Genomic DNA, 25867 nt, shown 5'->3' with positions numbered 1-25867 from the left:
TCTCTCTCCGCCCCCGATCTCTCTCCGTCCCCGATCTCTCTCCGCCCCCGATCTCTCCTCCACCCCGATCTCTCTCCGCCCCCGATCTCACTCCGCCCCGATCTCTCTCCGCCCCCGATCTCTCTCCGCCCCCGATCTCTCTCCGCCCCGATCTCTCTCCGCCCCGATCTCTCTCCGCCCCCGATCTCTCCTCCACCCCGATCTCTCTCCGCCCCCGATCTCTCCTCCACCCCGATCTCTCTCCGCCCCCGATCTCTCTCCACCCCGATCTCTCTCCACCCCCGATCTCTCCTCCACCCCGATCTCTCTCCGCCCCCGATCTCCCTCCACCCCGATCTCTCTCCGCCCCGATCTCTCCTCCACCCCCGATCTCTCTCCGCCCCCGATCTCACTCCGCCCCGATCTCTCTCCGCCCCCGATCTCTCCTCCACCCCGATCTCTCTCCGCCCCCGATCTCTCTCCACCCCGATCTCTCTCCACCCCCGATCTCTCCTCCACCCCGATCTCTCTCTGCCCCCGATCTCACTCCACCCCGATCTCTCTCCACCCCGATCTCTCTCCACCCCCGATCTCTCTCCACCCCGATCTCTCTCCACCCCGATCTCTCTCCACCCCCGATCTCTCTCCGCCCCCGATCTCTCCTCCACCCTGACCTTCCCGTGTTCTCTCGCAGGTCGGGGCGGCCCATTTTGTCCCAGGGCCGGTTCATCCACCTGGATCACAACTGCGTACCTCATCATAGATCCCCCAAACCCAACTGGTCGGGGTTTTATTGAGTGTTGCCGACGACACGTGACTGGCAAATCCCTCCCACTCAACAGCTCTACAACTATTTTCAACTAAACTTTAAATCAAGTGCAGCAGAACGCAAAAAAGTTCCAAATAAAACTTTTTAACAGAAACTTAGATCAGATTAAAATTTGGTTGCCGGGGGTGATGATGCACTCCAGTCCCTCCGGCGCCCACCTCTCGCGGAAGGCCGCGAGCGTACCGGTGGACACCGCGTGCTCCATCTCCGGGGACACCCCGGCTCGGATGTAACCGCGGAAGTGAGACAGGCAGTCGGGCTGAACGACCCCCTCGACCGCCCGCTGCCTGGACCGGCTGATGGCCCCCTTGGCCAGGCCCAGGAGCAGGCCCCACGAGGAGGCCCTCCGACCTGCCTGCTCCCCCCTCCCTCCGCACCGGGTGCCCAAAGATCAGGAGTGTGGGACTGAAGTGCAGCCAGAACTTGAGGAGCAGGCCCTTTAAATATTGGAAGAGGGGTTGTAACCTCACACGTTCGACATGGAACACGGACTCCTCCAGACCGCAGAAATTGCAGGCGCTTCGGGAGTCCGTGAACCGACTTAAAAACCGATTGTACGGGACTGCTCCGGGCCGAATAAATACAGGGAGGACAGATTCGGGAACAGGGAGGTGCAACGAGACCTGGGTGTCATGGTACATCAGTCATTGAAAGTTGACATGCAGGTACAGCAGGTGGTGAAGAAGGCAAATGGTATGTTGGCCTTCATAGTGAGGGGATTTGAGTATAGGAGCAGGGAGGTCTTACTGCAGTTGTACAGGGCCTTAGTGAGGCCTCACCTGGAATATTGTGTTCAGTTTTGGTCTCCTAATCTGAGGATGGACGTTCTTGCTATTGAGGGAGTGCAGCGAAGGTTCACCAGACTGATTCCCGGGATGGCAGGACTGACATATGAGGAGAGACTGGATCAACTGGGTCTATATTCACTGGGGTTGAGAAGGATGAGAGGGGATCTGATAGAAACATATCAAATTCTGACGGGACTGGACAGGTTAGATGCGGGAAGAATGTTCCCGATGTTGGGGAAGTCCAGAACCAGGGGACACAGTCTAAGGATAAGGGGTGGGCCATTTAGGACCGAGATGAGGAGAAACTTCTTCACTCAGAGAGTTGTGAACCTGTGGAATTCCCGGCCGCAGAGAGTTGTTGAGGCCAGTTCATTGGATATATTCCAGAGGGAGTTAGATGTGGTCCTTACGGCTAAAGGGATCAAGGGGTATGGAGAGAAAGCAGGAAAGGGGTACTGAGGTCAATGATCAGCCATGATCTTATTGAATGGCGGTGCAGGCTCGAAGGGCCGAATGGCCGACTCCTGCACCGATGTTCTCTGTTCCGATCACTCCCGTGTAGAGAGCACTCCGGACGGTAAGATGGTGGACCATGGCGTGTCCGGACGGCCGGCGAGGATGGTAAGGTGGAGAGTGTACAGGAGCAGCCCGTACAGGAAATCCCTCCCGCACAGAACCGAAAGGCACGGAGGGGATTTCCCCCGGAGGCAGCTCGAGTCGTGAGGCACCGGCTCCCGAGGGAGGTTCCGGGGCTTGTCGCCGATGAGGAATTCCGTCCGGTCGGGGGTGAGTTGGGCCGGGATCTCCCCAACGTGCTCGAGCCTCCTCGACACACCAAACGGTGTCAGGACCCACCGCCGGTTTGTCGGGACTCGCTGGCATCGGCCGTGCACCGGACGTTGGCCCCGGATAGGTACTGTGCCAGCACATCTGGTGCCATCCAGCCCGCTCCTCCGCCATCGAGCAGCTCCCTGACCCTCACCAGACACAGGCCTCTCCTCTCCTCCACCATCGAGCAGCTCCCTGACCCTCACCAGACACAGGCCTCTCCTCTCCTCCGCCATCGAGCAGCTCCCTGACCCTGGTCACCTCACCAGACACAGGCCTCTCCTCTCTTCCACCATCGAGCAGCTCCCTGACCCTGGTCACCTCACCAGACACAGGCCTCTCCTCTCCTCCACCATCGAGCAGCTCCCTGACCCTGGTCACCCGGCCAGACACAGGCCTCTCCTCTCCTCCACCATCGAGCAGGTCCCTGACCCTCACCAGACACAGGCCTCTCCTCTCCTCCACCATCGAGCAGCTCCCTGACCCTCACCAGACACAGGCCTCTCCTCTCCTCCACCATCGAGCAGCTCCCTGACCCTGACCCTCACCAGACACAGGCCTCTCCTCTCCTCCACCATCGAGCAGCTCCCTGACCCTGGTCACCAGACACAGGCCTCTCCTCTCCTCCACCATCGAGCAGCTCCCTGACCCTGGTCACCTCACCAGACACAGGCCTCTCCTCTCCTCCACCATCGAGCAGCTCCCTGACCCTCACCAGACACAGGCCTCTCCTCTCCTCCACCATCGAGCAGGTCCCTGACCCTGGTCACCAGACACAGGCCTCTCCTCTCCTCCACCATCGAGCAGGTCCCTGACCCTCACCAGACACAGGCCTCTCCGCTCCTCCACCAGCGAGCAGCTCCCTGACCCTGGTCACCTCGCCAGACACAGGCCTCTCCTCTCCTCCACCATCGAGCAGCTCCCTGACCCTCACCAGACACAGGCCTCTCCTCTCCTCCACCATCGAGCAGCTCCCTGACCCTGGTCACCTCACCAGACACAGGCCGCTCCTCTCCTCCACCATCGAGCAGCTCCCTGACCCTGGTCACCAGACACAGGCCTACCTGGCCAGACACAGGCCTCTCCTCTCCTCCACCATCGAGCAGCTCCCTGACCCTGGTCACCTCACCAGACACAGGCCTCTCCTCTCCTCCACCATCGAGCAGCTCCCTGACCCTGGTCACCAGACACAGGCCTCTCCTCTCCTCCACCATCGAGCAGCTCCCTGACCCTGGTCACCTCACCAGACACAGGCCTCTCCTCTCCTCCACCATCGAGCAGCTCCCTGACCCTCACCAGACACAGGCCTCTCCTCTCCTCCACCATCGAGCAGCTCCCTGACCCTCACCAGACACAGGCCTCTCCTCTCCTCCACCATCGAGCAGCTCCCTGACCCTGGTCACCTCACCAGACACAGGCCTCTCCTCTCCTCCACCATCGAGCAGCTCCCTGACCCTGGTCACCAGACACAGGCCTCTCCTCTCCTCCACCATCGAGCAGCTCCCTGACCCTCACCAGACACAGGCCTCTCCTCTCCTCCACCATCGAGCAGCTCCCTGACCCTGGTCACCAGACACAGGCCTCTCTTCTCCTCCACCATCGAGCAGCTCCCTGACCCTGGTCACCTCACCAGACACAGGCCTCTCTTCTCCTCCACCATCGAGCAGCTCCCTGACCCTGGTCACCTCACCAGACACAGGCCTCTCCTCTCCTCCACCATCGAGCAGCTCCCTGACCCTGGTCACCTCACCAGACACAGGCCTCTCCTCTCCTCCACCATCGAGCAGCTCCCTGACCCTGGTCACCTGGCCAGACACAGGCCTCTCCTCTCCTCCACCATCGAGCAGCTCCCTGACCCTCACCAGACACAGGCCTCTCCTCTCCTCCACCATCGAGCAGCTCCCTGACCCTGGTCACCTGGCCAGACACAGGCCTCTCCTCTCCTCCACCATCGAGCAGCTCCCTGACCCTCACCAGACACAGGCCTCTCCTCTCCTCCACCATCGAGCAGCTCCCTGATCCTCACCAGACACAGGCCTCTCCGCTCCTCCGCCATCGAGCAGCTCCCTGACCCTGACCCTCACCAGACACAGGCCTCTCCTCTCCTCCACCATCGAGCAGCTCCCTGACCCTGGTCACCTCACCACACACAGGCCTCTCCTCTCCTCCACCATCGAGCAGCTCCCTGACCCTGGTCACCAGACACAGGCCTCTCCTCTCCTCCACCATCGAGCAGGACCCTGACCCTGGTCACCTCACCAGACACAGGCCTCTCCTCTCCTCCACCATCGAGCAGCTCCCTGACCCTCACCAGACGCAGGCCTCTCCTCTCCTCCACCATCGAGCAGCTCCCTGACCCTGGTCACCAGACACAGGCCTCTCCTCTCCTCCACCATCGAGCAGCTCCCTGACCCTGGTCACCTCACCAGACACAGGCCTCTCCTCTCCTCCACCATCGAGCAGCTCCCTGACCCTGGTCACCAGACACAGGCCTCTCCTCTCCTCCGCCATCGAGCAGCTCCCTGACCCTCACCAGACACAGGCCTCTCCTCTCCTCCACCATCGAGCAGCTCCCTGACCCTCACCAGACACAGGCCTCTCCTCTCCTCCACCATCGAGCAGCTCCCTGACCCTGGTCACCAGACACAGGCCTCTCCTCTCCTCCACCATCGAGCAGCTCCCTGACCCTGGTCACCTCACCAGACACAGGCCTCTCCTCTCCTCCACCATCGAGCAGCTCCCTGACCCTGGTCACCAGACACAGGCCTCTCCTCTCCTCCACCATCGAGCAGATCCCTGACCCTGGTCACCTCACCAGACACAGGCCTCTCCTCTCCTCCACCATCGAGCAGCTCCCTGACCCTGGTCACCTCACCAGACACAGGCCTCTCCTCTCCTCCACCATCGAGCAGCTCCCTGACCCTGGTCACCTCACCAGACACAGGCCTCTCCTCTCCTCCACCATCGAGCAGCTCCCTGACCCTGGTCACCAGACACAGGCCTCTCCTCTCCTCCGCCATCGAGCAGCTCCCTGACCCTCACCAGACACAGGCCTCTCCTCTCCTCCACCATCGAGCAGCTCCCTGACCCTCACCAGACACAGGCCTCTCCTCTCCTCCACCATCGAGCAGTTCCCTGACCCTGGTCACCTCACCAGACACAGGCCTCTCCTCTCCTCCACCATCGAGCAGCTCCCTGACCCTGGTCACCAGACACAGGCCTCTCCTCTCCTCCACCATCGAGCAGCTCCCTGACCCTGGTCACCTCACCAGACACAGGCCTCTCCTCTCCTCCACCATCGAGCAGCTCCCTGACCCTCACCAGACACAGGCCTCTCCTCTCCTCCACCATCGAGCAGCTCCCTGACCCTGGTCACCAGACACAGGCCTCTCCTCTCCTCCACCATCGAGCAGCTCCCTGACCCTGGTCACCTCACCAGACACAGCCCTCTCCTCTCCTCCACCATCGAGCAGCTCCCTGACCCTGGTCACCTCACCAGACACAGGCCTCTCCTCTCCTCCACCATCGAGCAGCTCCCTGACCCTGGTCACCAGACAGAGGCCTCTCCTCTCCTCCACCATCGAGCAGCTCCCTGACCCTGGTCACCAGACACAGGCCTCTCCTCTCCTCCACCATCGAGCAGCTCCCTGACCCTGGTCACCTGGCCAGACACAGGCCTCTCCTCTCCTCTACCATCGAGCAGCTCCCTGACCCTGGTCACCTCACCAGACACAGCCCTCTCCTCTCCTCCACCATCGAGCAGCTCCCTGACCCTCACCAGACACAGGCCTCTCCTCTCCTCCACCATCGAGCAGCTCCCTGACCCTCACCAGACACAGGCCTCTCCTCTCCTCCACCATCGAGCAGCTCCCTGACCCTCACCAGACACAGGCCTCTCCTCTCCTCCACCATCGAGCAGTTCCCTGACCCTGGTCACCAGATATAGGCCTCTCCTCTCCTCCACCATCGAGCAGTTCCCTGACCCTGGTCACCAGACACAGGCCTCTCCTCTCCTCCACCATCGAGCAGTTCCCTGAACCTGGTCACCAGATACAGGCCTCTCCTCTCCTCCACCATCGAGCAGCTCCCTGACCCTGGTCACCAGACACAGGCCTCTCCTCTCCTCCACCATCGAGCAGTTCCCTGACCCTGGTCACCTCACCAGACACAGGCCTCTCCTCTCCTCCACCATCGAGCAGCTCCCTGACCCTGACCCTCACCAGACACAGGCCTCTCCTCTCCTCCACCATCGAGCAGTTCCCTGACCCTGGTCACCTCACCAGACACAGGCCTCTCCTCTCCTCCGCCATCGAGCAGCTCCCTGACCCTGGTCACCAGACACAGGCCTCTCCTCTCCTCCACCATCGAGCAGCTCCCTGACCCTGGTCACCTCACCAGACACAGGCCTCTCCTCTCCTCCACCATCGAGCAGCTCCCTGACCCTGGTCACCAGACACAGGCCTCTCCTCTCCTCCACCATCGAGCAGCTCCCTGACCCTGGTCACCTCACCAGACACAGGCCTCTCCTCTCCTCCACCAGCGAGCAGCTCCCTGACCCTGGTCACCTCACCAGACACAGGCCTCTCCTCTCCTCCACCATCGAGCAGCTCCCTGACCCTCACCAGACACAGGCCTCTCGTCTCCTCCACCATCGAGCTGCTCCCTGACCCTGGTCACCCCACCAGACACAGGCCTCTCCTCTCCTCCACCATCGAGCAGCTCCCTGACCCTCACCAGACACAGGCCTCTCCTCTCCTCCACCATCGAGCAGCTCCCTGACCCTCACCAGACACAGGCCTCTCCTCTCCTCCACCATCGAGCAGCTCCCTGACCCTCACCAGACACAGGCCTCTCCTCTCCTCCACCATCGAGCAGTTCCCTGACCCTGGTCACCAGATACAGGCCTCTCCTCTCCTCCACCATCGAGCAGTTCCCTGACCCTGGTCACCAGACACAGGCCTCTCCTCTCCTCCACCATCGAGCAGTTCCCTGACCCTGGTCACCAGATACAGGCCTCTCCTCTCCTCCACCATCGAGCAGCTCCCTGACCCTGGTCACCAGACACAGGCCTCTCCTCTCCTCCGCCATCGAGCAGCTCCCTGACCCTGGTCACCTCACCAGACACAGGCCTCTCCTCTCCTCCACCATCGAGCAGCTCCCTGACCCTGGTCACCAGACACAGGCCTCTCCTCTCCTCCACCATCGAGCAGCTCCCTGACCCTGGTCACCTCACCAGACACAGCCCTCTCCTCTCCTCCACCATCGAGCAGCTCCCTGACCCTGGTCACCTCACCAGACACAGGCCTCTCCTCTCCTCCACCATCGAGCAGCTCCCTGACCCTCACCAGACACAGGCCTCTCCTCTCCTCCACCATCGAGCAGCTCCCTGACCCTCACCAGACACAGGCCTCTCCTCTCCTCCACCATCGAGCAGCTCCCTGACCCTCACCAGACACAGGCCTCTCCTCTCCTCCACCATCGAGCTGCTCCCTGACCCTGGTCACCTCACCAGACACAGGCCTCTCCTCTCCTCCACCATCGAGCAGCTCCCTGACCCTCACCAGACACAGGCCTCTCCTCTCCTCCACCATCGAGCTGCTCCCTGACCCTGGTCACCTCACCAGATACAGGCCTCTCCTCTCCTCCACCATCGAGCAGCTCCCTGACCCTGGTCACCAGACACAGGCCTCTCCTCTCCTCCACCATCGAGCAGCTCCCTGACCCTGGTCACCTCACCAGACACAGGCCTCTCCTCTCCTCCACCATCGAGCAGCTCCCTGACCCTCACCAGACACAGGCCTCTCCTCTCCTCCACCTTCGAGCAGCTCCCTGACCCTGGTCACCAGACACAGGCCTTTCCTCTCCTCCACCATCGAGCAGCTCCCTGACCCTGGTCACCAGACACAGGCCTCTCCTCTCCTCCACCATCGAGCAGCTCCCTGACCCTGACCCTCACCAGACACAGGCCTCTCCTCTCCTCCACCATCGAGCAGCTCCCTGACCCTGGTCACCTCACCAGACACAGGCCTCTCCTCTCCTCCACCATCGAGCAGTTCCCTGACCCTGGTCACCTCACCAGACACAGGCCTCTCCTCTCCTCCACCATCGAGCAGCTCCCTGACCCTGACCCTCACCAGACACAGGCCTCTCCTCTCCTCCACCATCGAGCAGTTCCCTGACCCTGGTCACCTCACCAGACACAGGCCTCTCCTCTCCTCCGCCATCGAGCAGCTCCCTGACCCTGGTCACCAGACACAGGCCTCTCCTCTCCTCCACCATCGAGCAGCTCCCTGACCCTGGTCACCTCACCAGACACAGGCCTCTCCTCTCCTCCACCATCGAGCAGCTCCCTGACCCTGGTCACCAGACACAGGCCTCTCCTCTCCTCCACCATCGAGCAGCTCCCTGACCCTGGTCACCTCACCAGACACAGGCCTCTCCTCTCCTCCACCAGCGAGCAGCTCCCTGACCCTGGTCACCTCACCAGACACAGGCCTCTCCTCTCCTCCACCATCGAGCAGCTCCCTGACCCTCACCAGACACAGGCCTCTCCTCTCCTCCACCATCGAGCTGCTCCCTGACCCTGGTCACCTCACCAGACACAGGCCTCTCCTCTCCTCCACCATCGAGCAGCTCCCTGACCCTGGTCACCAGACACAGGCCTCTCCTCTCCTCCACCATCGAGCAGCTCCCTGACCCTCACCAGACACAGGCCTCTCCTCTCCTCCACCATCGAGCAGCTCCCTGACCCTCACCAGACACAGGCCTCTCCTCTCCTCCACCATCGAGCAGCTCCCTGACCCTCACCAGACACAGGCCTCTCCTCTCCTCCACCATCGAGCAGTTCCCTGACCCTGGTCACCAGATACAGGCCTCTCCTCTCCTCCACCATCGAGCAGTTCCCTGACCCTGGTCACCAGACACAGGCCTCTCCTCTCCTCCACCATCGAGCAGTTCCCTGACCCTGGTCACCAGATACAGGCCTCTCCTCTCCTCCACCATCGAGCAGCTCCCTGACCCTGGTCACCAGACACAGGCCTCTCCTCTCCTCCGCCATCGAGCAGCTCCCTGACCCTGGTCACCTCACCAGACACAGGCCTCTCCTCTCCTCCACCATCGAGCAGCTCCCTGACCCTGGTCACCAGACACAGGCCTCTCCTCTCCTCCACCATCGAGCAGCTCCCTGACCCTGGTCACCTCACCAGACACAGCCCTCTCCTCTCCTCCACCATCGAGCAGCTCCCTGACCCTGGTCACCTCACCAGACACAGGCCTCTCCTCTCCTCCACCATCGAGCAGCTCCCTGACCCTCACCAGACACAGGCCTCTCCTCTCCTCCACCATCGAGCAGCTCCCTGACCCTCACCAGACACAGGCCTCTCCTCTCCTCCACCATCGAGCTGCTCCCTGACCCTGGTCACCTCACCAGACACAGGCCTCTCCTCTCCTCCACCATCGAGCAGCTCCCTGACCCTCACCAGACACAGGCCTCTCCTCTCCTCCACCATCGAGCAGCTCCCTGACCCTGGTCACCTCACCAGACACAGGCCTCTCCTCTCCTCCACCAGCGAGCAGCTCCCTGACCCTGGTCACCTCACCAGACACAGGTCTCTCCTCTCCTCCACCATCGAGCAGCTCCCTGACCCTCACCAGACACAGCCCTCTCCTCTCCTCCACCATCGAGCAGCTCCCTGACCCTGGTCACTTGGCCAGACACAGGCCTCTCCTCTCCTCCACCATCGAGCAGCTCCCTGACCCTGGTCACCAGACACAGGCCTCTCCTCTCCTCCACCATCGAGCAGCTCCCTGACCCTGGTCACCAGACACAGGCCTCTCCTCTCCTCCACCATCGAGCAGCTCCCTGACCCTGGTCACCAGACACAGCCCTCTCGTCCGCCTGCCACCTAAAACCGCGGTCGCGGAGGTACCGATTCCTGAGCAGCGGCTCCTGCAGGACAGCCGCCACTCCAGCCGGGGGGAGAACTGCGCTTGGTGGCGACTCTGTTCCAGACCCTGGTAAAAGACAGGCGCCCGCCCCTCACAGCGGTCCCCACAGCTCCCAGGCTCACAAACAGGAGCTGTGTCTCATAACTGAGGCAGTACTGCTGGTGGAACAAACAGAAACAGAAAACAGGTGCAGGAGTGGGCCATTCGGCCCTTCGAGCCTGCACCACCATTCAATAAGATCATGGCTGATCATTCCCTCAGTACCCCTTTCCTGCTTTCCCTCCATACCCCTTGATCCCTTTAGCCGTAAGGGCCACATCTAACTCCCTTTTGAATATATTTAGTGAACTGGCCTCAACAACTCTCTGTGGTGGAGAATTCCACAGGTTCACCACTCTCTGAGTGAAGAAGTTTCTCCTCATCTCGGTCCTAAATGGTCTACCCCTTATCCTTAGACTGTGACCCCTGGTTCTGGACTTCCCCAACATCGGGAACATTCTTCCTGCATCTAACCTGTCCAGTCCCGTCAGAATTTTATATGTTTCTATGAGATCCCCTCTCATTCTTCTAAATTCCAGTGAATATAAGCTCAGTCGATCCAGTCTTTCTTCATATGTCAGTCCTGCCATCCCGGGAATCAGTCTGGTGAACCTTCGCTGCACTCCCTCAATAGCAAGAACGTCCTTCCTCAGGTTAGGAGACCAACACTGAACACAATATTCCAGGTGAGGCCTCACTAAGGCCCTGTACAACTGCAGTAAGATCTCCCTGTTCCTATACTCAAATCCCCTCACTATGAAGGCCAACATACCATTTGCCTTCTTCACCGCCTGCTGTACCTGCATGCCAACTTTCAGTGACTGATGTACCATGACACCCAGGTCTCGTCGCACCTCCCCTTTTCCTAATCTGCCGCCATTCAGATAATATTCTGCCTTCGTGTTTTTGCCATCAAAGTGGATAACCTCACATTTATCCACATTATACTGCATCTGCCATGCATTTGCCCACTCACTGAACCTGTGTTGCCAGCGCACAGCATCTAGGAGGGACTCGATGTAGATGTATCTCTGCAGGATCTGAAGATGGAACGTTGTTGCCTGGGGGTTCACACACACCAACGCCTGGCCGCCCTCCCGAAGCGGGAGACTATTTAAATCTTTTTTAACGACTTGGAAGAAGGGACTGAGTGTAACGTAGACAAGTTTGCTGACGATACAAAGATGGGAGGAAAAGCAATGTGTGAGGAGGACACAAAAAATCTGCAAAAGGACAGAGACAGGCTAAGTGAGTGGGCAAAAATTTGGCCGATGGAGTATACTGTGGGAAAGTGTGAGGTCATGCACTTTGGCAGAAAAAAATCAAAGAGCAAGTTATTATTTAAATGGAGAAAGATTGCAAAGTGCCGCAGTACAGCGGGACCTGGGGGTTACTTGTGCATGAAACACAAAAGGTTAGTCTGCAGGTACAGCAAGTGATCAGGAAGGCCAATGGTATCTTGGCCTTTATTGCAAAGGGGATGGAGTATAAAAGCAGGGAAGTCTTGCTCCAGTTATACAGGGTATTGGTGAGGCCACACCTGGAGTACTGCGTGCAGTTTTGGTTTCCGTATTTACGAAAGGATAGACTTGCTTTGGAGGCAGTTCAGAGAAGGTTCACTCGGTTGATTCCGGAGATGAGGGGGTTGACTTATGAGGAAAGGTTGAGGAGGTTGGGCCTCTACTCATTGGAGTTCAGAAGAATGAGAGGTGATCTTATCGAAACGTATCAGATTATGAGGGGGCTCGACAAGGTGGATGCAGAGAGGATGTTCCCACTGATGGGGGAGACTAGAACTAGGGGGCATGGTCTTAGAATAAGGGGCCGCCCATTTAAAACTGAGATGAGGAGGAATTTCTTCTCTCAGAGGGTTGTAAATCTGTGGAATTCGCTGCCTCAGAGAGCTGTGGAAGCCGGGACATTGAATATATTTAAGACAGAGATAGACAGTTCCTGAACCGATAAGGGGATAAGGGGACGGGCAGGGAAGTGGAGCTGTGTCCATGATCGGATCAGCCATGATGGTAATAAATGGTGGAGCAGGCTCGAGGGGCCGAATGGCCGACTGCTGCTCCTATTTCTGATGTCCTTATGTAACCGCAGCAGAGACCCAGTGCTTCCTGCTGTTCCAGGAGAAGTCGACCAGCTTCTTCTGTATCTTGGCGACAAACGCAGGGGGAGGGGTCAAAGTGATCGACCGGTAACACAACATCGCGGCCACCCACCATCGTCATCACAGGCAGTCCCTCGGAGTCGAGGAAGACTTGCTTCCACTCTAACAGTGAGTCCTTCGGTGGCTGAACAGTCCAATACAGGAACCACAGTCCCTGTCACAGGTGGGACAGACAGTGGTTGAGGGAAGGGGAGGGTGGGACTGGTTTGCCGCACGCTCCTTCCGCTGCCTGCGCTTGGTCTCTGCACGCTCTCGGCGACGAGACTCGAGGTGCTCAGCGCCCTCCCGGATGCACTTCCTCCACTTAGGGGCGGGACTGGTCTTTGGGCCAGGGACTCCCAGGTGTCGGTGGGGATGTTGCACTTTATCAGGGAGGGGGTGTCCCTTGTAACGTTTCCTCTGCCCACCTGGGGCTCGCTTGCCGTGAAGGAGTTCCGAGTCGAGCGCTCGCTTTGGGAGTCTCGTGTCTGGGGGGCGTGCGGACAATGTGGCCCTGCCCAGCGGAGCTGGTCGAGTGTGGTCAGTGCTTCGATGCTGGGGATGTTGGGCCTGGTCGAGGACGCTAACGTTGGTGCGTCTGTCCTCCCGGGGGATTTGCAGGATCTTGCGGAGACATCGTCGGTGGTATTTCTCCAGCGACTTGAGGTGTTTACTGTACATGGTCCGTGTCTCTGAGCCATACAGGAGGGCGGGTATCACTACAGCCCTGTAGACCATGAGCTGGGGGTGAGATACCTACTGTACATGGTCCATGTCTCTGGGCCATACAGGAGGGCGGGTATCACTACAGCCCTGTAGACCATGAGTTGGGGGTGAGATACCTACTGTACATGGTCCGTGTCTCTGAGCCATACAGGAGGGCGGGTATCACTACAGCCCTGTAGACCATGAGCTGGGGGTGAGATACCTACTGTACATGGTCCATGTCTCTGAGTCATACAGGAGGGTGGGTATTACTACAGCCCTGTAGACCATGAGCTGGGGGTGAGATACCTACTGTACATGGTCCATGTCTCTGAGCCACACAGGAGGGTGGGTATCACTACAGCCCTGTAGACCATGAGCTGGGGGTGAGATACCTACTGTACATGGTCCATGTCTCTGAGCTATACAGGAGGGCGGATATCACTACAGCCCTGTAGACCATGAGCTGGGTGGTGGATTTGAGGGGCTGGTCTTCAAACACTCTGTTCCTCAGGCGGCCGAAGGCTGCACTGGCGCACTGGGGGCGGTGTTGGATCTCGTCGCCAATGTCTGCCCTTGTTGATATACAGAGATGGAAAGGTCAGAGTTTGATGTCTGAGTGCCCCACCGTACAGAGCTGTCACTAATTCTCTCTCTTTTCCCGATCGGCAGGTCTCGGTGATCCAGCGGAAGCTTCTGGAAGGCGAGGCGGAGCTGCGTTGCCGGGAGAAGGGGTTGTCGGCCGAGCTGGAGGAGGCCCGAGCGAGCGAGAGGGCCCAGCGGGAAGCGGGGGCCCAGCTGGGCCTCAGGCTGGAGGCTCAGTTGGCGGAGCAGGCCCGACTGAGGCTGGAGCTGAGCGGGGCGGAGGGCAAGGCCCGGGGCCTGGAGGAGGGGCTGTCCCGGGCCGAGGTGGGCGAGCGGGAGGCCCAGGCCGGGCTGAGGGCCTTGCTGTCGGCCCTGAGGCAGAGCCTGGGGCTGGAGGGCGTAGACTGGGCCTACCCAGGCCTGGGGCCTAGGGGAGGCCCCTCCGACCACGAACCATCGTCCTCCGCCACAGGTGGGTGACAAGATCGCTTTGAGGAACATACTCGCTTTGGAGGCTGCTCATGTGTGAGGAGGACACAAAAAATGAGCCGTTTTATCCCGACTCTCTGTTTTCTGTCCGTTAACCAATCCTCTATCCACGCTAATACATTACCTCCAATCCCATGAGCCCATATCTTGTGTAATAATCCTTTATGTGGCACCTTATGCAGAGTATTGTGAGCAGTTCTGGTCTCCTTACCTAAGGAAGGATATACTTGCCCCAGAGGGAGTGCAGCGAAGGTTCACCAGACTGATTCCTGGGACGGCAGGACTGTGGTATGAGGAGAGATTGGGTCGACTGGGCCCTGTATTCACTGGAGTTTAGAAGAATGAGAGGGGATCTGATTGAAAGGTATAAAATTCTGACGGGGTTGGACAGACTGGATGCGGGGAGGGTGTTTTCCCGGGGCTGGGAAGTCTAGAACAAGGGGTCACACAGTCTCAGGATACGGGGGAGGAAATTTAGGAGCGAGATGAGGAGAAATTTCTTCACTCAGAGGGTGGTGAACCTGTGGAATTCTCTACCACAGAAGGCTGTGGGGGCCAAGTCACTGAATATATTTAAGAGGGAGATAGATGGATTTCTAGACACAAAAGGCATCAAGGGGTTTGGGGAGAAAGTGGGAATATGGTGTTGAGATAGAGGGTCAGCCATGATCACATTGAATGGTGGTGCAGGCTCGAAGGGCCGAATGGCCTACTCCTGCTCCTATTTTCTATGTTTCTATGTTTATCGAATGCGTTTTGGAAATCCAAATATACGCCATCCACTGGTTCCCCTTTATCTACCCTGTTCATTACATCCTCAAAAGAATCCAGTCATTTCAATAATTAAGGTTTTTTTTTGTCGGTATCTATGTTGGCTCCCAGTCCGGCAACGCCTCGATTAAATTTAAAAAGTTCTCAGCCTTGTTTCAAACTCCTCCGTGACCTTGACCCCTCCCGATCTCTGTAACTTCTTCCAGTCCCTCCGAGATCGCTGGGCTCCTCCAACCCGGACCCCTTGCCCGCCCCACCCAGAATTTAAACGCCCCAACATTGGCGGACGTGCCCCCAGCCCCTCCCCTCGTCCCCGAGCCCTGAAACTTGCTCCCTCAACCTCTCTGCCTCTCCTCCTCCAAGACGCCTCCTTGAACTCTCCCTCTCTCTGACCGAGTCGCCTACCCCTCATATCTCCTTGTGTGGCTCGGTGTCCGATTGGGTTTGGTTTACGCTCCTGTGAAGCTCCTTGGGATGTTTCGCATCACGGAAGGTGCTATATAAATTCAAATCGATGCTGTAAGGTGACTGCACAAGATAAAAGTTCACGGGGTTGGGGGTAATATATTAGCGTGGATAGAGGATTGGCTAATTAACAGAGACTCGGGATAAATGGTTCATTCTCGGGTTGGCAAACAGTAACTAGTGGGGTGCCGCAGGGATCAGTGCTGGGTCCCCAACTATTTACAATCTATATTAACGATTTGGAAGAAGGGACCGAGTGTAACGTAGCCAAGTTTGCTGACGATACAAAGATGGGAGGAAAAGCAATGTGTGAGGAGGACACAGAAAATCTGCAAAAGGACACAGACAGGCTCAGTGAGTGGGCAAAAATTTGGCCGATGGAGTATAATGTTGGAAAGTGTGAGGTCATGCACTTTGGCAGAAAAAAATCAAAGAGCAAGTTACTATTTAAATGGAAAAACTATAGACCAGTTAGCCTAACATCTGTGATTGGGAAAATGTTGGAGTCCATTATTAAAGAAGCAGTAGCAGGACTGATTCCCGGGATGGCGGGACTGACCTATCAAGAAAGACTGGATCAACTGGGCTTGTATTCACTGGAGTTCAGAAGAATGAGAGGGGACCTCATAGAACCGTTTAAAATTCTGACGGGACTGGACAGGTTAGATGCAGGAAGAATGTTCCCAATGTTGGGGAAGTCCAGAACCAGGGGTCACAGTCTAAGGATAAGGGGTAAGCCATTTAGGACCGAGATGAGGAGAAACTTCTTCACCCAGAGAGTGGTGAACCTGTGGAATTCTCTACCACAGAAAGTTGTTGAGGCCAGTTCACTAAATATATTCAAAAAGGAGTTAGATGAGGTCCTTACTACTCGGGGGATCAAGGGTTATGGTGAGAAAGCAGGAATGGGGTACTGAAGTTGCATGTTCAGCCATGAACTCATTGAATGGCGGTGCAGGCTAGAAGGGCTGAATGGCCTGCTCCTGCACCTATTTTCTATGTTTCTATGTTTCTAGGACATTTGGAAAAGCAAAATTCGGTCAGGCAGAGTCAGTATGGATTTATGAAGGGGAAGTCATGTTTGACACATTTGCTGGAATTATTTGAGGATATAATGAACAGGGTGGATAAGGGGGAACCAGTGGATGTGGTGTATTTGGACTTCCAGAAGGCATTTGACAAGGTGCCACATAAAAGGTTACTGCACAAGATCAAAGTTCACGGGGTTGGGGGTAATATATTAGCATGGATAGAGGAACAGAAAACAGAGAGTCGGGATAAACGGGTCATTTTCCGGATGGCAATCAGTAACTAGTGGGGTGCCGCAGGGATCAGTGCTGGGACCCCAACTATTTACAATCGATATTAACGACTTGGAAGAAGGGACTGAGTGTAACGTAGCCAAGTTTGCTGACGATACAAAGATGGGAGGAAAAGCAATGTGTGAGGAGGACACAACAATTCTGCAAAAGGACAGAGACAGGCTCAGTGAGTGGGCAAAAATTTGGCCGATGGAGTATAATGTTGGAAAGTGTGAGGTCATGCACTTCGGCAGAAAAAAAATCAAAGAGCAAGTTATTATTTAAATGGAGAAAGATTGCAAAGTGCTGCAGTACAGCGGGACCTGGGGGTTACTTGTGCATGAAACACAAAAGATTAGTCTGCAGGTACAGCAAGTGATCAGGAAGGCCAATGGTATCTTGGCCTTTATTGCAAAGGGGATGGAGTATAAAAGCAGGGAAGTCTTGCTCCAGTTATACAGGGTATTGGTGAGGCCACACCTGGAGTACTGCGTGCAGTTTTGGTCCCCGTATTTACGAAAGGATGCACTTGCATTGGAGGCAGTTCAGAGAAGGTTCACTCGGTTAATTCCGGAGATGAGGGGTTTGACTTATGAGGAAAGGTTGAGGAGGTTGGGCCTCTACTCATTGGAATTCAGAAGAATGAGAGGTGATCTTATCGAAACGTATCAGATTATGAGGGGGCTCGACAAGGTGGATGCAGAGAGGATGTTCCCACTGATGGGGGAGACTAGAACTAGGGGGCATGGTCTTAGAATAAGGGGCCGTCCATTTAAAACTGAGATGAGGAATTTCTTCTCTCAGAGGGTTGTAAATCTGTGGGATTCGCTGCCTCAGAGAGCTGTGGAAGCCGGGACATTGAATATATTTAAGACAGAGAGAGACAGTTCCTTAACCGATAAGGGGATAAGGGGGCGGGCAGGGAAGTGGAGCTGTGTCCATGATCGGATCAGCCATGATGGTATTAAATGGCGGAGCAGGCTCGAGGGGCCGAATGGCCGACTCTTGCTCCTATTTCTGATGTTGTTCTGTCCCTCTGGTGTCCCCCCAGGATCTATCCTTGGCCCCGCCCTATTTCCCCATCGACACGTTGCCCCTGGGCGACATCATCGGAAAACACAGCGTCAGTCTCCACATGTCCGCTGACGACTCCCAGCTCGACCTCACCCCCAGCTCTCCCGACCCCTCCACGGTCTCTAGATTGTCACACTGCTTGTCCCACATCCGGTTCTGGAGCAGCAGAAACTTCCTGCCATATCGGGGAAGACCCAAGCCATTGTTTTCGGTCCGTGCCACAAACTCCGTTCCCCAGCTCCCCGACTCTGTCTCTCTCCCCAACTCCTGTCCGAGGCTGAACCAGACTGTTCACAACCTGGGATCTCATATCTGACCCTGAAATGAGCTTCCGGCCACATATCCACAGCATAACTGAAACCGTCTGTTTCCCCCTCCGTAACATCTCCCGCACCCCACCCTGCGTTAATTTCTCCTTGTGTGGTTCGGTGTCAAATTCTTATCTCATAACACGCCTTGGGATGTTTCACAACATGAAATGCGCTATAGAAATGCAATTTGTTGCTGTTGTGTCTAACCCCATGCTGTACCTGTCCTGGGAGTGTTTGATGGGACAGTGTAGAGGGAGCTTTACTCTGTATCTAACCCCGTGCTGTACCTGCCCTGGGAGTGTTTGATGGGACAGTGTAGAGGGAGCTTTACTCTGTATCTAACCCCCTGTACCTGCCCTGGGAGTGTTTGATGGGACAGTGTAGAGGGAGCTTTACTCTGTATCTAACCCCCTGTACCTGCCCTGGGAGTGTTTGATGGGACAGTGTAGAAGGAGCTTTACTCTGTATCTAACCCCCTGTACCTGCCCTGGGAGTGTTTGATGGGACAGTGTAGAGGGAGCTTTACTCTGTATCTAACCCCCTATACCTGCCCTGGGAGTGTTTGACGGGACAGTGTAGAGGGAGCTTTACTCTGTATCTAACCCCTGTACCTGCCCTGGGAGTGTTTGATGGGACAGTGTAGAGGGAGCTTTACTCTGTATCTAACCCCGTGCTGTACCTGCCCTGGGAGTGTTTGACGGGACAGTGTAGAGGGAGCTTTACTCTGTATCTAACCCCGCGCTGTACCTGCCCTGGGAGTGTTTGATGGGACAGTGTAGAGGGAGCTTTACTCTGTATCTAACCCCTGTACCTGCCCTGGGAGTGTTTGATGGGACAGTGTAGAGGGAGCTTTACTCTGTATCTAACCCCGTGCTGTACCTGCCCTGGGAGTGTTTGATGGGACAGTGTAGAGAGAGCTTTACTCTGTATCTAACCCCCTGTACCTGCCCTGGGAGTGTTTGATGGGACAGTGTAGAGGGAGCTTTACTCTGTATCTAACCCCCTGTACCTGCCCTGGGAGTGTTTGATGGGACAGTGTAGAGAGAGCTTTACTCTGTATCTAACCCCCTGTACCTGCCCTGGGAGTGTTTGATGGGACAGTGTAGAGGGAGCTTTACTCTGTATCTAACCCCCTGGACCTGCCCTGGGAGTGTTTGATGGGACAGTGTAGAGGGAGCTTTACTCTGTATCTAACCCCCTGTACCTGCCCTGGGAGTGTTTGATGGGACAGTGTAGAGGGAGCTTTACTCTGTATCTAACCCCTGTACCTGCCCTGGGAGTGTTTGATGGGACAGTGTAGAGGGAGCTTTACTCTGTATCTAACCCCTGTACCTGTCCTGGGAGTGTTTGATGGGACAGTGTAGAGGGAGCTTTACTCTGTATCTAACCCCCTGTACCTACCCTGGGAGTGTTTGATGGGACAGTGTAGAGGGAGCTTTACTCTGTATCTAACCCCCTGTACCTGCCCTGGGAGTGTTTGATGGGACAGTGTAGAGGGAGCTTTATTCTGTATCTAACCCCCTGTACCTGCCCTGGGAGTGTTTGATGGGACAGTGTAGAGGGAGCTTTACTCTGCATCTAATCCCCTGTACCTGCCCTGGGAGTGTTTGATGGGACAGTGTAGAGGGAGCTTTACTCTGTATCTAACCCACTGTACCTGCCCTGGGAGTGTTTGATGGGACAGTGTAGAGGGAGCTTTACTCTGTATCGAACCCGTGCTGTACCTGCCCTGGGAGTGTTTGATGGGACAGTGTAGAGGGAGCTTTACTCTGTATCTAACCCCCTGTACCTGCCCTGGGAGTGTTTGATGGGACAGTGTCGAGGGAGCTTTACTCTGTATCTAACCCCCTGTACCTGCCCTGGGAGTGTTTGATGGGACAGTGTAGAGGGAGCTTTACTCTGTATCTAACCCCCTGGACCTGCCCTGGGAGTGTTTGATGGGACAGTGTAGAGGGAGCTTTACTCTGTATCTAACCCCCTGTACCTGCCCTGGGAGTGTTTGATGGGACAGTGTCGAGGGAGCTTGACTCTGTATCTAACCCCGTGCTGTACCTGCCCTGGGAGTGTTTGATGGGACAGTGTAGAGGGAGCTTTACTCTGTATCTAACCCCGTGCTGTACCTGCCCTGGGAGTGTTTGATGGGACAGTGTAGAGGGAGCTTTACTCTGTATCTAACACTCTGTACCTGGCCTGGGAGTGTTTGATGGGACAGTGTAGAGGGAGCTTTACTCTGTATCTAACCCCCTGTACCTGCCCTGGGAGTGTTTGATGGGACAGTGTAGAGGGAGCTTTACTCTGTATCTAACCCCGTGCTGTACCTGCCCTGCGGGGGAAGCGTCTGACGTACTCTAACCCTCTTCTCACCTTTTCCCAGTCTCGACCAGGAGTCCCATGTCTCCCGATCAGGACTTGACCCCGTCGCCCAATCAGACGGAACAGAATGGTGCAGAAATCGATGTGGAGATGATTCAGACGGCCCTTAAGGAGTTGCAGGAGAAGATGCACAATTCTCAGAGAGAAAAGGTAACAAGATAGTGGCGGTGGGGTGCGAGTCAGGCTTAACACAGCAACTAGGCCGGAGTTTGAGCCTGGAATGTAATATCGCCAAGTTTGCAGATGACACTAAGCTGGGTGGCAGTGTGAGCTGTGAGGGGGACGCTAAGAGGCTGCAGGGTGACTTGGACAGGTTAGGTGAGTGGGCAAATGCATGGCAGATGCAGTATAATGTGGATAAATGTGAGTTTATCCACTTTGGAGGCAAAAACAGGAAGGCAGAATATTATCTGAATGGCGGCAGATTAGGAAAAGGGGAGATGCAACGAGACCTGGGTGTCACGGTACATCAGTCATTGAAGGTTGGCATGCAGGTACAGCAGGTGGTGAAGAAGGCAAATGGTATGTTGGCCTTCATAGCGAGAGGATTTGAGTATAGGAGCAGGGAGGTCTTACTGCAGTTGTACAGGGCCTTAGTGAGGCCTCACCTGGAATATTGTGTTCAGTTTTGGTCTCCTAATCTGAGGAAGGACGTTCTTGCTATTGAGGGAGTGCAGCGAAGGTTCACCAGACTTATTCCCGGGATGGCAGGACTGACATATGAAGAAAGATTGGATCGACTGTGCCTTTATTCACTGGAGTTTAGAAGGATGAGAGGGGATCTCATAGAAACATATAAAATTCTGACGGGACTGGACAGGTTAGATGCGGGAAGAATGTTCCCGATGTTGGGGAAGTCCAGAACCAGGGGACACAGTCTAAGGATAAGGGGTAAGCCATTTAGGACTGAGATGAGGAGAAACTTCTTCACTCAGAGAGTTGTGAACCTGTGGAATTCCCTGCCGCAGAGAGTTGTTGAGGCCAATTCATTGGATATATTCAAAAGGGAGTTAGATGTGGCCCTTACGGCTAAAGGGATCAAGGGGTGTGGAGAGAAAGCAGGAAAGGGGTACTGAGGGAATGATCAGCCATGATCTTATTGAATGGTGGTGCAGGCTCGAAGGGCCGAATGGCCCACTCCTGCACCTATTTTCTATGTTCCTATGGCCGTTTCCTGCTCTGTGTCTGTGTGGGGTGTGTGTGGGGGGTGTATCATGCCTGATGCCCACGTCTCTCTCTCTCGCCCCACAGAGCTCCCTCAGCACCGAGGCCCACAGGCTTCGACAGAGGGTCATTGAGCTGGAGGGCCAACAGCAAGGGACGGCTGATGGACTACAGCAGCTGCACAGGAAGGTGTTGGAGAGTGAGCAGGGTGAGTCTGTCACCGTCTGTCGGACTTGACGTTAAACCTGAGGCCCCGTCTTCCCTCTCGGGCGCACGTAAAAGATCCCACGCCCGCTATTTGGAAGAAGAGCAGAGGGAAGGGAGTTCTCCCCAGTGTCCTGGGGCCAATATTTATCCCTCAACCAACATCACAGATTATCCGGGTCATTTATCACATCGCTGTGTGTGGGAGCTTGCTGTGCGCAAATTGTCTGCCGCGTTTCCCACAATACAACAGTGACCGCACTCCAAAAGTACTTCATTGGCTGTAAAGCTTTGAGACATCCGGTGGTCGTGAAAGGCACTATATAAATGCAAGTCTTTCTTTCGTTCTCTCTCTCTGTCACTCTCTCTCTCTCTCTCTCTGTCTCTCTCTCTCTCTCTCTGTCTCTCTCTCTCTCTCTGTCTCCCTCACTGTCTCTCTCTCTCTCTCTGTCTCTCTCTTTGTCTCTCTCACTCTCTCCATCTCTCTGTCTCTCTCTATCTCTCCCTCTCTCTTTGTCTCTCTCTCCATCTCTCTCCCTCTCTCTCTCTCTCTCTCCCTCTCTCTGTCTCTCTCTCTCTCTGTCTCTCTCCATCTCTCCAACTCTCTCTCTCTCTGTCTCTCTCTCCAACTCTCCCTCTCTCTCTGTCTCTCTCTGTCTTCCTCTCTCTGTCTCTCTCTCCATCTCTCTCCCTCTCTGTCTCTCTCTCTCCATCTCGCTGTCTCTCTCTCCATCTCTCTCTCTCTCTCTCTCTCTGTCTCTGTCTCTCTCTGGCTCTCTCTTTCTCTCTCTGTCTCTGTCTCTCTCTGGCTCTCTCTCTCTCTCTCTCCCTCTCTCCCTCTCTGTCTCTCTCTGTCTCTCTCTCCATCTCTCTCTCTCTCTCTGGCTCTCTCTCTCCCTCTCTCTCCCTCTGTGTCTCTCTCTCTCTCTGTCTCTCTATCTCTCTCTCCCTCTCTCTCTCTCCCTCTCTCTCTCTCGCACGCTCTCTCTCTCTCCCTCTGTCTCTCTCTCTCTCCCTCTGTCTCTCTCCGTCTCTCTCTCTCTCTGTCTCTCTTTGTCTCTCTCTCTCTCTCTCTCGCTCTCTCTCTGACTCCCTCTCTCTGCCTCTCTCTCTCGCTCCCTCTCTCCCTCTCTCTCTCTCTCTCTCCCTCTGTCTCTCTCTCTCTCCCTCTGTCTCTCTCTCTCTCTCCCTCTGTCTCTCTCTCTGTCTCTCTATAAGAACATGAGAATTAGGAACAGGAGTAGGCCATCTAGCCCCTTGAGCCTGCTCCGCCATTCAACAAGATCATGGCTGATCTGGCCGTGGGCTCAGCTCCACTTACCCGCCCTCTCCCCGTAACCCTTAATTCCCTTATTGGTTAAAAATCTATCTATCTGTGATTTGAATACATTCAATGAGCTAGCCTCAACTGATTCCTTGGGCAGAGAATTCCACAGATTCACAACCCTCTGGGAGAAGAAATTCCTTCTCAACTCGGTTTTAAATTGGCTCCCCCGTATTTTGAGTCTGTGCCCCCTAGTTCTAGTCTCCCCGACCAGTGGAAACAACCTCTCTGCCTCTATCTTGTCTATCCCTTTCATTATTTTAAATGTTTCTATAAGATCACCCCTCATCCTTCTGAACTCCAACGAGTAAAGACCCAGTTTACTCAATCTATCATCATAAGGTAACCCCCTCATCTCCGGAATCAGCCGAGTGAATCGTCTCTGTACCCCCTCCAAAGCTAGTATATCCTTCCTTAAGTAAGGTGACCAAAACTGCACGCAGTACTCCAGGTGCGGCCTCACCAATACCCTGTACAGTTGCAGCAGGACCTCCCTGCTTTTGTACTCCATCCCTCTCGCAATGAAGACCAACATTCCATTCGCCTTCCTGATTCCCTGCTGCACCTGCAAACTAACTTTTTGGGATTCATGCACAAGGACCCCCAGGTCCCTCTGCACCGCAGCATGTTGTAATTTCTCCCCATTCAAATAATATTCCCTTTTACTGTTTTTTTTCCCAAGGTGGATGACCTCACACTTTCCGACATTGTATTCCATCTGCCAAACCTTAGCCCATTCGCTTAATCTATCTAAATCTCTTTGCAGCCTCTCTGAGTCCTCTACACAACCCGCTTTCCCACTAATCTTAGTGTCATCTGCAAATTTTGTTACACTGCACTCTGTCCCCTCTTCCAGGTCATCTATGTATATTGTAAACAGTTGTGGTCCCAGCACCGATCCCTGTGGCACACCACTAACCACCAATTTCCAACCCGAAAAGGACCCATTTATCCCGACTCTCTGCTTTCTGTTAACCAGCCAATTCTCTATCCATGCTAATACATTTCCTCTGACTCCGCGTACCTTTATCTTCTGCAGTAACCTTTTGTGTGGCACCTTATCGAATGCCTTTTGGAAATCTAAATACACCACATCCATCAGTACACCTCTATCCACCATGCTCGTTATATCCTCAAAGAATTTCAGTAAATTAGTTAAACATATTTCCCCTTCATGAATCCATGTTGCGTCTGCTTGATTGCACTATTCCTATCTAGATGTCCCGCTATTTCTTCCTTAATGATAGTTTCAAGCATTTTCCCCACTACAGATGTTAAACTAACCGGCCTATAGTTACCTGCCTTTTGTCTGCCCCCTTTTTTAAACAGAGGCGTTACATTAGCTGCTTTCCAATCCGCTGGTACCTCCCCAGAGTCCAGAGAATTTTGGTAGATTATAACGAATGCATCTGCTATAACTTCCGCCATCTCTTTTAATACCCTGGGATGCATTTCATCAGGACCAGGGGACTTGTCTACCTTGAGTCCCATTAGCCTGTCCAGCACTACCCCCCTAGTGATAGTGATTGTCTCGAGGTCCTCCCTTCCCACATTCCTGTGACCAGCAATTTTTGGCATTGTTTTTGTGTCTTCCACTGTGAAGACCGAAGCAAAATAATTGTTTAAGGTCTCAGCCATTTCCACATTTCCCATTATTAAATCCCCCGTCTCATCTTCTAAGGGACCAACATTTACTTTAGTCACTCTTTTCCGTTTTATATATCTGTAAAAGCTTTTACTATCCGTTTTTATGTTTTGCGCAAGTTTACCTTCGTAATCTATCTTCCCTTTCTTTATTGCTATTTTAGTCATTCTTTGCTGTTGCTTAAAATTTTCCCAATCCTCTAGTTTCCCACTAACCTTGGCTACCTTATACGCATTGGTCTTTGATTTGATACTTTCCTTTATTTCCTTGGTTATCCACGGCTGGTTATCCCTTCTCTTACCGCCCTTCTTTTTCACTGGAATATATTTTTGTTGAGCAATATGAAAGAGCTCCTTAAAAGTCCTCCACTGTTCCTCAATTGTGCCACCGTTTAGTCTGTGTTCCCAGTCTACTTTAGCCAACTCTGCCCTCATCCCACTGTAGTCCCCTTTGTTTAAGCATAGTACGCTCGTTTGAGACACAACTTCCTCATCCTCAATCTGTATTACAAATTCAACCATACTGTGATCACTCATTCCGAGAGGATCTTTTACTAGGAGATCGTTTATTATTCCTGTCTCATTACACAGGACCAGATCTAAGATAGCTTGCTTCTTGTAGGTTCTGTTACATACTGTTCTAGTATGCATCCCGTATGCATTCTATGAATTCCTCCTCCAGGCTACCCCGTGCGATTTGATTTGACCAATCGATGTGTCGGTTAAAATCCTCCATGACTACTGCCGTTCCTTTTTCACATGCCTCCATTATTCCCTTGATTATTGTCCGTCTCACTGTGAAGTTATTATTTGGGGGCCTATAAACTACGCCCACGAGTGACTTTTTCCCCTTACTATCTCTAATCTCCACCCACAATGATTCAACATTTTGTTC

At 55.0% G+C, this 25867-nt stretch overlaps 1 protein-coding gene across 2 annotated transcripts in view; it reads left to right on the top strand.

Annotated features, from left to right (window-relative positions):
• LOC139251256 (rootletin-like) overlaps positions 1 to 25867 on the top strand; it is a 125351-nt gene that overhangs the window by 58417 nt on the left and 41067 nt on the right. For both annotated transcript variants that reach the window (XM_070873226.1, XM_070873227.1), the window contains exons 7-9: positions 13940 to 14324; positions 20638 to 20786; positions 21888 to 22008. In XM_070873226.1, coding sequence (XP_070729327.1) covers positions 13940 to 14324; positions 20638 to 20786; positions 21888 to 22008 — 655 coding nt within the window. The remainder of the gene's footprint in view (positions 1 to 13939; positions 14325 to 20637; positions 20787 to 21887; positions 22009 to 25867) is intronic.

This window comes from Pristiophorus japonicus, unplaced genomic scaffold, assembly GCF_044704955.1.
Source record: "Pristiophorus japonicus isolate sPriJap1 unplaced genomic scaffold, sPriJap1.hap1 HAP1_SCAFFOLD_427, whole genome shotgun sequence".
Lineage (NCBI taxonomy): Eukaryota > Metazoa > Chordata > Chondrichthyes > Pristiophoridae > Pristiophorus > Pristiophorus japonicus.
This window is presented reverse-complemented; position numbering and strand designations above follow the sequence as displayed.